The sequence below is a fragment of the Crinia signifera genome, chromosome 4 (genome assembly GCF_055691185.1).
Source record: "Crinia signifera chromosome 4, ASM5569118v1, whole genome shotgun sequence".
Taxonomy (NCBI): domain Eukaryota; kingdom Metazoa; phylum Chordata; class Amphibia; order Anura; family Myobatrachidae; genus Crinia; species Crinia signifera.
In genome coordinates, this window is record NC_139220.1 from 34,364,732 (window position 1) to 34,380,784 (window position 16,053).

At 45.6% G+C, this 16,053-nt stretch overlaps 1 protein-coding gene across 2 annotated transcripts in view; it reads left to right on the top strand.

Moving 5' to 3' along the window:
• The window catches only part of SLC6A7 (solute carrier family 6 member 7), a 67,637-nt gene that overhangs the window by 40,540 nt on the left and 11,044 nt on the right, over positions 1-16,053 (top strand). For both annotated transcript variants that reach the window (XM_083181519.1, XM_083181520.1), the window contains 4 exons: positions 10,233-10,345; positions 11,203-11,334; positions 13,223-13,322; positions 14,230-14,330. In XM_083181519.1, coding sequence (XP_083037645.1) covers positions 10,233-10,345; positions 11,203-11,334; positions 13,223-13,322; positions 14,230-14,330 — 446 coding nt within the window. The remainder of the gene's footprint in view (positions 1-10,232; positions 10,346-11,202; positions 11,335-13,222; positions 13,323-14,229; positions 14,331-16,053) is intronic.

Here is a 16,053-nt window from a genome sequence, read left to right on the forward strand (position 1 = left end):
TTCGACAATCTGCGTCCGTTTCCGACAAAACAGATCCGGCTTGTTTTAAAGTCGGATCTGTTTTGTCGGAACACGCCTTCGACGCTGTTGGAAACGGCAGCATTGAACAGGCGAGAGCCGCTAGATCCACCAGTGGAAATAGCGTCCAGGATTAAATACCCCCATTTATATGAGGATTAGTGCAAGTTGCTGCTTGGACAGTTGGCAGGGTTAGGGGTAAGGGCATGGTCAATGGTACATCTGTCATTAGAGGTCATTTTGTTTATCATAAAAATTCCAATATGCAATACAAATGAGCGTTGGTTCTTCTGATCACCTTTATGGTGTGTACACACTTGTACAATTATGACTATATTACAATTTAGACTATATATACAATTTAGACTATCTGGCTGCGATACGGGAGCGCGCATTGGGATCGCATCGGGATCACAAGGGTTAAAACCTGTGCGATCTGCATGAGATCCAGATGGGATTTTGACTATATAGTCAAAATCTCATGCACATTGTACAAGTGTGTACACATCATAACTCTCACAAGAATACCTAGATTTCTGCCATAAGGCACAGGTACAGTATATGGAACAAGATGGCTGTGTTTGCAGTGGCTGATGGGAACTGTTAGGCTGAGTGAGTACATGCCATGCGTAATTGTGGAGCAGGTGTATCGGTTGTTGGACGGTGGAAAGGACAGTGGGCTACTTATTGAAGTGAGCTAATGGGTTAGCACTTGCAACAGCCCTGTCCTTGGTGCAACAGATCCTTATGAAACCAGCCATAATATGCACATGATACGCCCAACTCTTAGTTCTCATCCCTTTTGTGGCGAATGGTGATGGGCCTGAGAGGCTTATGACTGCATCGGCAGTAGTTGTATATGTATAGTTTCAGGCAGGATGCGTCATCAGTTGTACTTGTATTTGGCTCCACATGGGCCCCCATGTGTATGATAATCAGGCTGGGGGGAGGATTTGTTTTGCTGCTTTCGGCTCTGCAGCTGAAGCTGTCTGCAGGGAGCAGCACGTCCTGGGAACCTGCTGCTGTAGAGTAGAATCATTAAGGGATTAATGTCACTTGGCTCATTTTTATAATTGACATCTCCGAAAACATTTCTCAAGCTGTGGCATAGAAGTGCCGTGCTGTTCTGGGAAGATGCTGCACAGACTCGGTTGCAATTAAAACTTTTTTAATGGTCTTCACTTTATTCAACATGATGACCAGAAGGTGCACTGCAATATATTGCACTTATATGAAGATTTTTTTGTTTTGTGTTTTTGATCCAAGAAAAGTCCTGAAATGATTTGCAGCACTTTGGAGATTCACATTTTTTAAGTTCTGCCTCTATTAAATATTTTCCACATAAGGTTATATCAGAACCTCTATGTGTCAGAACCAATGTGATGATATAACCAATGTGATGTCTCTACTGTTGTCAGAACCACTGTGATGTCAGAAACACTGTGATTTCATAACTAATGTGATATTAAAACAACTGTGATGTCAGAGCTGCAGTGATATTAGAGTCACTATGATGTCAGAACCACTGTGATGTCAGAACCATTGTGATGTTAGAATTACTGTGGTGTCAGAACCACTGTGATGTCAAAAACCTCTATAATCTTAGAACCGCTTTTAGAAGAACCGCTATCGTGTTAGAGTCTCTATGGATTTACAAAAATTGTGATGGGTTGTTGTACCTGTTGCATCTAACCTCGAAGTCTGTCTCTTGTTACCCAGTTTGTTTTATCACTTTCTACTATTGTAAAGCGCAACGGAATCTGCTGCGCTATATAAGAAACTGTAAATAAATAAATCTACTGTATATAACATTTTTGAGGATTTCAGAATTTATAGTGAAAACGTTGGCCTGTTTGGGCAGCATAATGGTGCAGTGGTCAGTATTGTAATCTCACAGCACAGGGGGCATATAATTGTTTTTAAACAGGACAATAGCTGTGGGTTGTGTCTGGGTTCTTACTATATATTTATAGCAAATACTGCTAGATCAGGGGTGGCCAAACTGGCCCTTGAAATCTACCAATGATCTACATTTTCCAGATCAACTAGCTGGTGCACAGATGTAGTCATTACTAACTGTCACATTTTCAAACATGCTGCATTCATTCCTTACTGACACATTCTACAGGTCTACAGGTGGCCTGGAAAACAGGGACTGTTAGTAGATCTTGAGGAGCGGTTTGGCCACTCCTTAGCTAGATCCTCCAGTTGCCTTCCACAGTCCATCACTCCTAGTGTCTCACAGTAGGCCAGATGCACTAAGCTTCAAAAAGTGATAAAATGGAGAGTGATAAACAGCCAGCCAATCAGCTCCTAACTGCCATGTTACAGGCTGGATTTGAAAGATGACAAGTCTAGCTGATTGGCTTTCACTCTCCACTTTATAATTTTATGAAGCTTAGTGCATCTGGCCCAGTGTCTCTGTAAGTGGCTTCCCAGCAGTCTCAGACTCTTTCCGAGAGTTCTTGGAGCTCCCAAGTGTGGGAAAAAATTGTGTAGATCAGACAAAAAAATGCACAAAAGATTCCATTGGCTACAGCTTCTGGCTGTTGATTTTAATTGAAAAATGCTCCCTTATTATTTCTGCTAATAAAATAAATGACTTAACACTGGACAATCATAAAGCCTTTTTATTATCTTTTTTTGAATAAGCTACATGAAGAGTCATATGTAATGTGCCCAGGATCCACGTCAATGGATAACCACATCCACGTCATTGCATAATAGATGAGAGCAGATATCATTATTGTCATTGGTAACTGCTAACCTACCCCATGTGGTGTGCTTTGTATACGTACATCTCTGGCTTCACACCCAGGACACACCCACAACATGGTCCTCCAATGTGCATGTCATTGTTGCCGCATCCTGAAACGCCCATTCAGAGTCCACTTAGAAGCCACTGAGATGCTATGTAGCCTCTGATGCCTGTGTGGTCTGCTAAACCACCTGGGGGCTGCTGCTTTTGGCCTTTAGTGCAGCTCAGTATCATGTTCAAGTGTTTCTACTGAACCCCACCATGGCATTGCCACCAGTTCCCTCCTGAAGATCAGAGATGAGCCCTAAATAGCGTCTCACCAAGGGTAATACATTGGGGCGCATGTATATCTGTGTTTATTAATGCCATATGCATGAAGAGTTTAGCAAAGAACTGCTCTTGCTGTAAGAGATGTCCTTTGCGATGATATAACTTCCTGGTTTAGGACACAGAGTCCCATCTACGCATGCGCCGAGTGACAGGCCGGTCATGGGGGATGCTGATAGGGATCCGGTTGGATCCCCCACAGCAGGGGCAGTGCGATAGAAGCTCATAAGCATCTATTGGGCAACACATCCAAGCCCTGGAACGTACCGCATTGCCGGCATGACGCGTACACTGAGGACAGCCAAACCTCGGAAAATGGCATTTTTGGAGGTTTGGCCACAGAATACTCTTTGCGGCATGTGCACATAATTATCTATAGATCTGTTTAATAACCCCACTGGGATATAGTAAAGTTACCAGATGTTATGACTTTTTTTTAAGCTGTAGAATAATTGTTAAATAGTGTTGGTAACTAGCAATTAAAGGCTTTGGACCTTCTGTAGTCAAAAAGGCTACTTGCCAAAAGGCAATTGGGCGAATGCCCTGATATGTGATTGACTGTCAGATTTGATGAACTTGCACAAATCCAAAAGAAATTGTTCCAATATAATAATGGTCATTTGAAGTAATTGATCTAATATTATTGATTTCTAATGCTGTAAGTGTCTACATCCCACGCGGGATGCCCGCTGTGGTACACATTCTGTCAGCCAGATGGTGTCTTTCTTCTCCATCCGGATTCTGTGGGATTGGTGCCAGAATTTTTGTCAGCGTCTTCCGATATGTTCAGCTAATTCCTCTAATTCTAATTATTGAGGGTTCCAATAATTCACTGTTCTGGCATGAGTTATTAGCATTGTTATTATTTTATGATTAGTGAAATTCCCTTGAAATACAACAGAGAATCACTTTGTACAAATTCATTGTCAGCTAAGGTGATGAGGGTTGGATTGGCTCACAGGAGTACAGAGGAAATCCATGGGGTAGGGGGGGGGTGCACTACCTAAGGGCCCCACCCCCGTCTCTAATGCCTGGTTCTAGACTGTGCAGTTGAATTATACATTGTTACTCTATTAGAGAGTTAGTTACCAGAATGTCGGCTAGATACAGGGCATACCAAAGGGCACAGCCGGTCAAAAACAGGGTGTGAATTCCTTCAGAGATTAGTAACTTCCAGGAACCATAAAGCTGGGTACACACTGGCAAAAAAATCTGCTGATCAATTGATCTGCAGATATATCTGTCGTCGGATCAGGCAACATGTTCTCCGCACACACTGCCCAATCCATCCTGCCTGCTGTCACAACTGGGTGGGTGCACTTACAGATGAGTTGTCAATCACTGCCAGCTACTATGCGAGAATAAGGGCCATTGGCAAATTGACTTTATACACAGCATGATGCACCGATTTAAGGGGCATTGGCTGTGTTGCATAGCCAACTCAATATATCTGTGAATATGTCTATGAACGATGCCTGTTCCTTCGATATATATCGCCCACTGTGTATGCACCTTTACACTAACCACTTCACCTTCCATTCACCTGGCCAGCTTGTCCAGCACCAGGAGCCCTGTTTCTGAAAGCATTTTAAAACCAACTGACAAGTGTCTGCAATCAGGCTTGCTTTAGAATTGACCAAACCTAATACCTGGCATGGAATCATTATATATATACATATACAGTGGTCGAAGTGGGGCGGTATACGGGGGTATGGCATACCCCCACTTTAATCTGAAGATAAAAAAAAAAAGTTTTTTTTCCCCCTCAGGATGCTCTCTGATCACTCAGCAGCACATATTGTGCTTTTGTAATACCCCTGTACAACGGGGCAGTCTGGCAGGGGACGTTGATGGACAGGGGGGTGTCCGAAGGTGCGCACTATATTCACTCTTTACTTTTCCATACCCCTACTTCAAAATTTCCATACCCCCACTTCAAAATTTCCACTTCGACCACTGTACATATATATATATATATATATATATATATATATATACACACTTAACATCGGCACTCACCTTTCCTAGTTTTGGGGTGCAATATAGCTTGTGACCACATTGTTTAAACAAACATTGTAGGGGCTCTGCACACACTAAATTAACTGATAATAAATAGTGGCGATTTGGTTAATGAATTGATCAATGCATTTAAGCCTGCAGCCCCCTTCACGGGACCCCACTTTTCTGCAGGTCCTACCACTATCGCTGAAAATGGCTACAATACACATAGCTATCACATCAATGTTTGATTCCATGCATGCTATCTGGTCTAAAGCTCACAGCACACTATGCTTTTATAGGTGAGCAGCTACCAACACACCTGTCACTAATCATCTAGGGAAATGGTTAACATAAGCTATGGAATCTTAGTTAAACAGGGTGCATGAGAGAATGTGACCACAATAAGACTAATTTAAAAAACTAATCTTATAAACAATATATACACTTAACATCGGCACTCACCTTTCCTAGTTTTGGGGTGCCCTATGGCTTGTGACCACATTGTTTAAACAGACATTGTAGGGGCTCTGCACACACTAAATTAACTGATAATAAATAGTGGAGATTTGGTAGTGACAGGTGTGTTGGTAGCTGCTCACCTATAAAAGCAAAATGTGCTGTGAGCTTCAGACCAGATAGCATGCCTGGAATCAAACATGTGATAGCTATGTGTATTGTAGCCATATTGAGCGATAGTGTTAGGACCTGCAGAAAAGTGGGGTCCCGTGAAGGGGGCTGCAGGCTTAAATGCATTGATCAATTCATGAACCAAATCTCCACTATTTATTATCAGTTAATTTAGTGTGTGCAGAGCCCCTACAATGTCTCTCTCTCTCTCTATATATATATATATATATATATATATATATATATATAGTTTGTTGTCCGGGGCCCCTACAAACCATAATCTGGCTTTGGCCCTTCATGCCACAGTCTGACACTGAGAGACAAGCTAAATGCATGTAGTACAGAAGTATCGGAAACCCAGAGCCGGTCTTCAGATCACTGTCGTGATTTTGGGGACGGTATTCCAATTGCCCGCATCCTGACCGCCGATATGCTATTGCTTACCAGATCCCTCCCACCTCGACCTACCAACTCAGTTATGAGATAGAGAGGGGGACTTATCTGTATGCTTCTAATGTGCCGATCCCCCATTCTAGCATTCATACTCCTTAATATTCCCCTCTGAGCACCGTGTTTACACTTTCAGCACACTCTTCAGTAGCACGATTTCCACAGGCAATGTAATTACGCTCTTTAATAGCAAAAGCCGTTCATCCAGGCAGAACAATGTTATTGGATTAATATTTCAGGATTGATCAGATCCTGCAGGCACACCATAACAAAGTGATCAGTGTTATTGCCGTACTTGTAAAATATATGGATGTATTCCCCCTGCTATCTCCCACTGTGCCAGTAACACACAGCTCTCTGCTATCTCTCTCCGTTATCTCTCTCCATTTATGCTGGTGTATAACTCTAATAACAGTCTGTAGAAGATTAGCGCCAAAGGTAACATCCCAGATAAAAGTAACATAAATATATGTCCACGAATAGCATGCATGTTACATATACTAGTCATAGATAAAGAGAGAGAGAATCTTTATCTGTAATGGGCTGACATACTACACAGTGCTGTGTATTGGGGGATTGGAGGTTACTGACTTTACAATATGAAGGAAAAGATTGCCTTGTTCACACGATCGTATATACTTAATGCTATGGGGAACAATTACTGAATAACTGTGTCCAGTGGCAGGGCCGCCAATAGGGGGGTGCTGTGAGTACAACTGTCCCAGGCCCCGGCCTCTGGAATGGCCCAGGCAGCTCATTTTGCCCACTGCAACCCCCCAGACTGCCTCCACTGCGCTAAGTGCACTGAACAAAGCAGGTCCCGGAGTGTAATCTTATTCAACCCAGGATGCTGGTGGCCAATTAAAATGCTGCATCGGCTTTTGAGGCTATCAGAGCTCGCGTACCGGCAGCCAATCAGAGCGGCTGCTGGTACGCGAGCTCTGATTGGCTCACCAGACGGTTCTGCATTTTAATTGGCCGCTGGCATCTTGAGTTGAAGAAGCCTGTGCTCCGGGACCTCCAGGCTGCAACTCAGTGGAAGAGGAGATGGGGGAACAGGAGCCAGGTTACTGTAAGTCAAGTGAGGAGAGGGGGGGGGGGGGGCAGACTGGATATGACTCCCAGCCCCCAAAATTCCTGATAGCAGCCCTAGCCAGTGGTAGGGAGTTCAGAATCCCCCATCAGTATTGAAGAGGCCATTGGTGGGGTAGCTGGGCATCTAATATTTTTCTTTGGCATCGTGCTCCCTGTAAAACCAGGACATTACCCACTGAGTGTAGATGTTCGGCACAGAGTCCTGGGAGCTGGGACTGTTGAGGCCTGAAACAGGTGTGCACGGCTGTAAAGCATAGCCGGATCCAAGGAGGGGTGACAGGGGTGGTCTTCCCAAGGCCCCCAGACATTAGGGCCCCCCACTCTCCCCTGCACACGCCGCTGGTACTGAAATTGGTGCACCACTTGATTTAGCTGTGTGTCCGATTTCCCTCACTACACAGATGCTACCAGCGCCACCTACTGAGGTGCTGCTGAAGTCACTGGCAGCTTGGATTTCTGTGACGTCCAGAAGCTGAGAGTGAGGTGGCGCCATATCATTCAGTCTCAGCTCGTTTCTCCGTGGCGCTGGCAGTGTGTGATTGGCTAGCAGCGGGCTTTGAGCTTTGTGGTGGATGTCAGATCAGTTATTATTATTATAATTATTATAATTTTATTTATAAGGCGCCACAAGTGTTTCGCAGCGCCGTACAAAGGAACAATACAGGGAGACAAAGCTTCGCATAACATTGAATAAATAACAAGAATACAGTACAAATAAAGAGCACCACAGTTCAATACACATTACAGCTTGGATATAAGTAGTGAGGACTCAATCAACATACAACTAGAGGCTAGATGCCAATGATGGAGATGGGTATGCAGACAAAGATGGTCACTGAGTGTTGGAGTATAGGAGAGCTGTGAGTGACATGTGAAGAGAAGAGGGCTTTGACAGCAGGAGGGAAGAGGGCCCTACTCGGAGGAGCATACAATCTAGTACATTTTATTTACTTTTATAGTTATTGTGAATAAACAGCAGCATTATATACTATTTTCCATTTGGTAACTAACTTTATTTAGCTACTAACATTTCCTGAGTTACCTTTCATAATTTTATGATGTCTGTCCATTTTTGACCGCAGGGACTCCTCCAGTCTTGGGCCCAGAGAGAAAGGGTGCCAGGACTGGCTTTCATAAAGTGTTATTTGTCATACATATATTTCACTTGAAGCAATGTAGAGCAGGGGCATCTTTACATTAGAGCAGGTCCCTGGGTAGTGTTATTAGTTGCCCTTAGTGGTACCTTCTCCCCCACCCCCCTCCCTTGATGGCAGCCCTGACTATATTTACATTCTCCTGCTCATTCTGCAAGTTCCTAGGTTGCACATTTGGCAGGAATAAACACCCCAATATCTCGTTACATCCTAGCTTCAGTTGGCAGGAGCCTCTCTGACTAATTAGCCAACTGACAAATTATACTGGGTATGCAATGGAGACGGGCATGTGCTAATTTGTGCCGAATTCTGTTGTAAACAATGACTTCACAATTGAACTAAAATAGATAACGTGCATCATACAGAATGTAGGAGGAACGGTAAGGCGTATATACTTTCCCCAAATTATAAGTTGACCTCTATTTTTCATTATATTCCCTGATAAATAACACAATAATCTACAAAACTTTGAATTACTTTTTTATGTAGATTAAGTCGAGAAGCTGCTATTAAGTATTGATAACCATGCAGCTTTATATTATATGATCACCATGACAACCACAGTTACATTGCACATGGCTGATCCAGTTCTCCCTTGTAGTTGGGTATTAATAGACTACTCTGGCTTCGAGCATTGCAGTTGTAGGCAGTCTATTTGATCTTTATTTTCTGTTTATTTGAATTAAATAAAATAAAACATGCATCATTTTGCTTCAGCAAATCACTACTTCATATTACATTTTAATTCTTGGTGGAACATTGTTATTGAAAACCCCATGTAATCAGTGGCGGAACTACCGTGGGTGCAGGGGGTGCAGCTGCTATGGGGCCCGGCGGGTGGGGGGGCCCGGGCCCCATGGATAGCAAGCAAGCACTCCCCTGCACACTGTGACCGCTAATATACAGAGCCGCCGCGTCTGCCATTAGAGCCGCCGCTTCCGCCATTAAGCAGGCCCCCTGGGCTTGCCTGTGCAGTGTGCTCTATGCTGGGCTGGCCGGGGCAGAACTTGAGAAGCCAGGCAGGGGGGAGGACGACGCCCCCGCCGCCGTGCACTTTGACCCGCGAGATGTAGCGTCATCATCCCGCGGGTCTGCAGCAGTAGCTGCTGCTGCTGCTAGTACTAGCCCAGGGCCCGGCCACTTGTCCTTCTTGTGAGCCTGAGGGAGAGACAGAAACTCTCCCGTGCACGTTGTGCTGCTGCTGCTGCCTGCTCTGCTGTTAGCCTCGCCCCAGCTGGCTGCTGCGCTAGGGAGAGACTCAGGAAGGGGGAGTCAGGGACACTGCCTTTGCCTGCTGCCTGGAGTGGACCTGTAGACGCACGTGCAAAAGGGATCTGGAGTCTAGATCCATCATTCGGAGTGAGGACCCCTGAAAAAACATCATCTAATATATCTGGTGAACTGGGCAATATATTTTATTACTGTATTTTTCTGCATATGTGGGTCGCATAATGTGTAATGGTGGGCACTGAAGTTGGTTGCATAATGTGTAATGGCGGGCCGGGCACTGTGGTGGGTCACATAATGTGTAATGGCCACTGCGTTGTGTTGCGTAATGGGCATTATGGTGTGTTGCATAATGTGTAATGGGTGTTGCGGTGTGTCGCATAATGTGTAATGGCCACTGCGTTGTGTTGCGTAATGGGCATTGCGTTGTGTTGCGTAATGTGTAATGGCGGGCACTGAGGTGGGTCGCATAATGTGGGAAGGGGGGCAAGGGGGGCCCCATTATAAATTTTGCTATGGGGCCCACAAAGTTCTAGTTACGCCTCTGCATGTAATATGTACTTTTCTACACACAGGTCCGGGATTGGCATTTGTTGTTTACCCCCAGGCCATGACCATGCTTCCTCTGTCTCCATTCTGGTCGTTCCTCTTCTTCTTCATGCTTCTGACTCTCGGATTGGACAGCCAAGTAAGTGGAGTTTTGGATACTGTTTTATCTAAGTGGGTAGATTTAGGATTCAGGATGTGGATTATTAGACAGATCGTGTCTACAGAGACAATCAATAGGTGTACCCCAAAAGGTCGACATGCATAAGATGAAATTGTTGACATGGTCAAAATGTCGAGATGAGTTTTTCTCCATTTTAAGAGTTAGTGTCAATGTCAACAACTATTGACAACTGTTATCAACAGTTGTAAATGTTGAAAACCGTTGACCTCCCAATTAGTGTAACGCATACCCTCGCATTGCTCGCCATGCTTCTCCCTGTATGCCGACATGGATGGTGAAATAAGAACAAGTCGGTAAAAAAAAATAATTACGAAAAATTTAAATGTTGACATTGTCATGTGTCCAACTTCTCCATGTCAAAATTTTGACCATTTCGACCTATAGCACTTCGACTTTTTCCAAGTCGACCCTTTGACCATGTCGACCTATTGTATGTCGACCTTTTGTGTCGACATCTTGACCCTGTTGACCTTTTGTATGTTGACCTTTTGAGGTAGACCTATTGACTGTCTATCTAGACACTGTAGATCTCTCAACCGGTATCAGATTTGCCGCACCTTCTAAAGAGGAGGCATCACCCATAGCAACCAACCAGAGTCTAGTTATCATTTTATAGAATGCACCAGATAAATGATACCCAGAAGTTAATTGGTTGCTGAAACAACACTTCCATTCCTCCTCTTTAGAAGGCCGGATACATCCCCTCACAGATTCCTTGCTGTACGTCTCTCTACACTGCGTAGACTAACCATTAGAGTGAGTTCTACCCGTGGTCTATGTCCGTTAATCAGTGCCATCGCTTCTGTCATCTGCAGTTCGCATTTATGGAGACGATAGTGACAGCCATCACCGACGAGTTCCCATACTACCTCAGACCGAAGAAAGCGTACTTCTCCGCCATTATCTGCATCGCTCTGTTCCTCCTGGGACTGGTACTTACCACTGAAGTAAGTTACACCTACAGGTCTGGATGTTCAACGTTCTTATTTATGGAGCATGCGCAGAGCAACACCACCAGGCGTCTCTCCACAAATAGACCCTTTCAGGCCTGAATCAGCCCCAGGTGAGAAACAAGTGGAGACATTGAGGAGGAAAGAGTAGATCCAAGATAGTGTAGGTTTGTAAGTCTTGGTGAGAGATGAAGTGAACAGAGCTGTATCAGCTCCTAACTGCCATTGTTTCAAACACAGCCTGTAACATGACAGATAGGAGCTGATTGGTTGGTACTTTATTTCCATCCACCTTATCACTTTGGCTTAGTACATACGGTGGAGATGTATTATTATGCTGATGGCAGCCGTTATATATGTGTGCGACTGCTTCACCTTATTACCGAGATGATTTGGATATTGGTAACGGCTGCAGGTATGATGTACAAGGTGGGAGAGTGATAATGTTGTGCAGCTGGGCGTTCCCATGGGCTAGCCCCATTCCTGGCCATTCTGTATTGCTCCGCCCACCCCACCCAGTTTTGTGTGCCACCTCCATTAAAAGCCCCTGTTGCTTCTAACAATCCCCCTTCTCATTGCTTTTCCTCCCCTGTCCTGACACCTTCACATCCCATACTAGAGATGGGTCGTACGCGAACGAAGCTGATCTTTTGGACGGATCTCATAAAAGAGTTCGTGAGCCGCCAATCCCAAAATGGTGAACCGTCATTCTTTTACTTTCAGTTTCATTTTTCATTACAATGCATTTGCCGGAGCTCAGCACTGCCACCTGTGGCAGCTGAGATAAACTCTGGAGACTGAGTACAGTGCTGCGACTGCAATTGAAAGAAATAACAAGGCTGCTGCTGCTAGGGATGGCCATCGGTGCAGACGCCATCGATGGTTGCCATAAATGGCGATTCTGTCAGATTCTGTTCAGCTCACTGTTTAAAAAAAAAACGGCAATAAATGATGGTAAAACAAATTATGCTTCATTATTGTCAAATTACCCCTTTTTTCAAAGCAAGTCGATGACCCGTCTAAAAGATCCGGATCTTTTCACAGGTTGATCCCAGCTCTTCTTAGGGACCAATTTTGCCCATCTCTATCCCACACTAAGCTCTTCCCTGGACTAGGCTGCTTTACATCCCACTCTTTAGCTCTGCATTTTCACCCGCCCACCATGCCGGGAGGAATGACTGCCCATAAAGGGTGTGTGGCCTAAATTCAAAGGGGGCACCCGGGGGGTCATCAAATGATGGCTGGGTATCTGCCATCCCGGTAATCAAAAGATTTCAAGAAAAAAAATTAATATATGAGCATGCACAAACCTCTGCAACGTGGCTGGCTGGGGATAGGACTGGTGGTGGAACCACATCACAACACCATGTTTACCATTCACTGGTGACAAACATCGGAACGCCACCATGAAATGGTAGATCCACTGCAATGTACATCCCTATGGAGATATTGGGTGCCCACAGAGACGGGGCTGTCTGCAGTGCAGCCACTTTGGTAATATCCCTTTTTTGAGGGCTATCCGCACCACACACCCCCACACCTGGGTAGTTGTGACACCACTGCCTCGGGACCAGAATTTCTAAGTAATAAAATTAAATAACATTAAAATGAAATGTCTATTTCAAAAAATATATTGAGATGTAAAAGTATAATATAGTTGAATAATAAAACAAATGTTCTCTTCTTTATGGCATCAGCTCTGAGATAGCATCTTTGGGTCTGACACAAAATGAGTTGGATATATTGGAAAAGTCTTCTCCAGTGAGGACATCTTGCTGGTCTCTTCGTTACAATTTGGATGATTTTTGCTCCTAAACAGTCTATAGAAATCCTTTCCCTTTAATCTCTACCAAGCCGCCCTGATTGTCTTGTCTGTATGTTGCAGGGTGGGATGTACTGGCTGGTCCTGCTGGATGACTACAGTGCGGGATTCGGCCTCCTCGTCATAGTCATCACATTCTGCCTTGTAGTATCCAGAGTCTACGGTAAGACCCAACACTTTATATTGAATATCTTTCTAGCGGCTCAGGCATGTGCTGATCTCTACCACTATGAGCCCAATCTCTTACCGTAACGCCGTTACTGTTCTTTATCACAAACTGACTGATAAAGGGAAATGACTTAACACTGCTCGTTGCGTTCAATGTTTTTCTTGCTTCATCTGTTCTTGTATTTTATACACAATGAGATTATCATCGCGGTTGAGGATATCCTGGTGTGTTCCTTTTTGATAAATAATGGTCTTGAGATACAGAAGAGTTGTCAGCTGCAAAAATTCCATTGCTACTGTGTCCAGGGGAGGTGGATCTCAGCGGGGTTGAATTCTACCGGATTTTTTCTTTTTAATGGGCAGGATGCTGAAATAATTTAAAACAGAATGGGGCCCAGCTCTCTGCTTATCACACACACCCCGTACGGGCAGTCCGAGAGGGAGGAAACACCCCTCAATGGGAATGCCTTTACCGCGGGTGATTGGCAAGTAGGACTTCCAATAGAAAGTCACTGCCAGTCACAGTGAAGCCAGTACAGTCCCTTACCGCAATTGCCTTCAGTAACACTGAGCAGGGTAGATTTTAATGCCCTTGGGTAAAATCCACCACTGGTTACAGGGTGGACACAGGCCCCAGGGTCCCCCCACACTGCACCCATTTTTTTGCACAGTAGACTGGCACATAGCAGGAGCCTGCTGGCGCTCAGAGCAGCACTACCAGCTACAGATGCGGGGAGGGGCCTGGATAGAGACAGCGCACAGGCACTCCCATCTCTTTATACATCCCTGGTCCAATGAGAAGTCGCCACGTGGGCCCTCCCACTTGTACTTTCCCCAGTGATTCCTGCACTGCACATGCGCATGTTTCCCAGAGTCATTTCTTCATTTTTTTCTCTGTTTAGGAATCAAGAATTTCTGCCGAGATATACAGATGATGCTGGGATTCAAGCCAGGATTGTATTTTAAGGCGTGCTGGGCGTTTTTATCCCCTGTCACATTAATAGTAAGTAGCGTCTCAACCCCTATATTCAGCATTTGAGGTGGTGGTGGTGGCGTCCACCCCCCATCCCCCCCTCCTCACTTGACTTACCATATCCCGGCTCCTGCCTCCCCATCTCCTCTTCCGCTGAGCTGCAGCCTGGAGGTCCCGGAGCGCAGGCTTCTTCAACTCAGGATACTGGCGGCCAATTAAATTGCAGCACCAGCTGGTGAGCCAATCAGGGCTCATGTACCGGCAGCTGCTCTGCTAGGCTCCTGGTTAGCGAGCTCTGATTGGTTCAAAAGCCATTGCAGCATTTTAATTGGCCGCCGGCGTCCTGGGTGGAATAAGCCTGCACTCCGGGACCTGCTTTGTTCAGTGCACTGAGCGCAGCGGAGGCAGTCTGGGGGGGTTTGTGGTGGTCAAAATGAGCTGCCCGGGCCCTTCCAAAAGCCAGGGACTGGGGCAGCTGTACCCACAGCACCCCCCTATTGGCGGCCCTGATCCCATACTAAAATGCATATTGCAGAAATCCATTTGGTTTCAGAAAAATCTCTGGTATCAGGCATAGAAAAGTTGCACACAGATAACAATGATGGCTATAAGACCAAGTGGTTGTACAGGGGCATATGCATATAATATATATATATATATATATATCTCCTATATATTTGGCTACATCTGTCACTCAAAGTGGGTGTCTGTGTCTATAACGCTCTGTTCCTGGACTTTCCTCTTAATGTGTGATTGCCTTCATCTGTGCTGAACACCTTTCAGAGAAATTAACCTGTTTAAAACAGGTGATGGCAATCATACATTAAGGGGAAGTCTAGAAACAGAGCATTGTGTCCCTCCTGGAGAGGGTCATGTTGGGAGGTATGTGACAAAGAACCAGCCCAGTGAGCCCACAGACAGTGCCAGACACCCACTGCCTTCCCATGTTGCCCAGCACTGCTACTCCACAGCCACCAGGTGAGCGCCCCCCTCCCGCGATTTGCGGCAAACCCCCCCCCCTCCCGCGATTCGCGGCAAAAACACCCGCTCCCCCGTGACCCCCCCTACCGCGATTCGCAGCAAAAACACCCCCGCGACCCCCCCCCCCGATTCGTGGAAAAAACACCCCCCCCGCGACCTCCCTCCCGCGATTCGCGGCAAAAAGAACCCCCCCGCGACACCCCCTTGCACGATTAGCGGCACCCCCCCTGCGACCCCCCTCCCGCGATTCGCGGCACCACCCCCCGCGCAATTCGCAGCAGCCCCAGGATTAAATGGCACATGCAAAACACTGACATGGCTATGGTCGACAATGAAAAAGGTTGACATGAGTTTTTGAAGATTTATTTTTAATTTTTTTTAATTTTTTCATATTCATTGTCATGTGTCGACATGGACACCAATGAAGTGGCACACTTATGTCAACATTTACATGTGTTGACCTTTCTGTGTTGATTTTTTCTTGTGGCGATTCGCGTCACACCCCCCCGCAACCCCCCCTCCCGCGATTCGCGGCACCCCCCGTGACCCCCTACCTCCCGCAATTCGCGGCAACCCCCCACCGGAACCCCTGTGGACCCCGCCCTCCCGCGATTCGCGGCACCCACCCCCGCGACCCCCCCTCCCGCAATTCGCGGCACCCCCCCGTGATTCGCGGCAGCTCCAGAATTAAATTGTACATGGAAAACACTGACATGGCTATGGTCGACAATGAAAAAGGTTGACATGAGTTTTTGAAGTTTTTTTATAATTT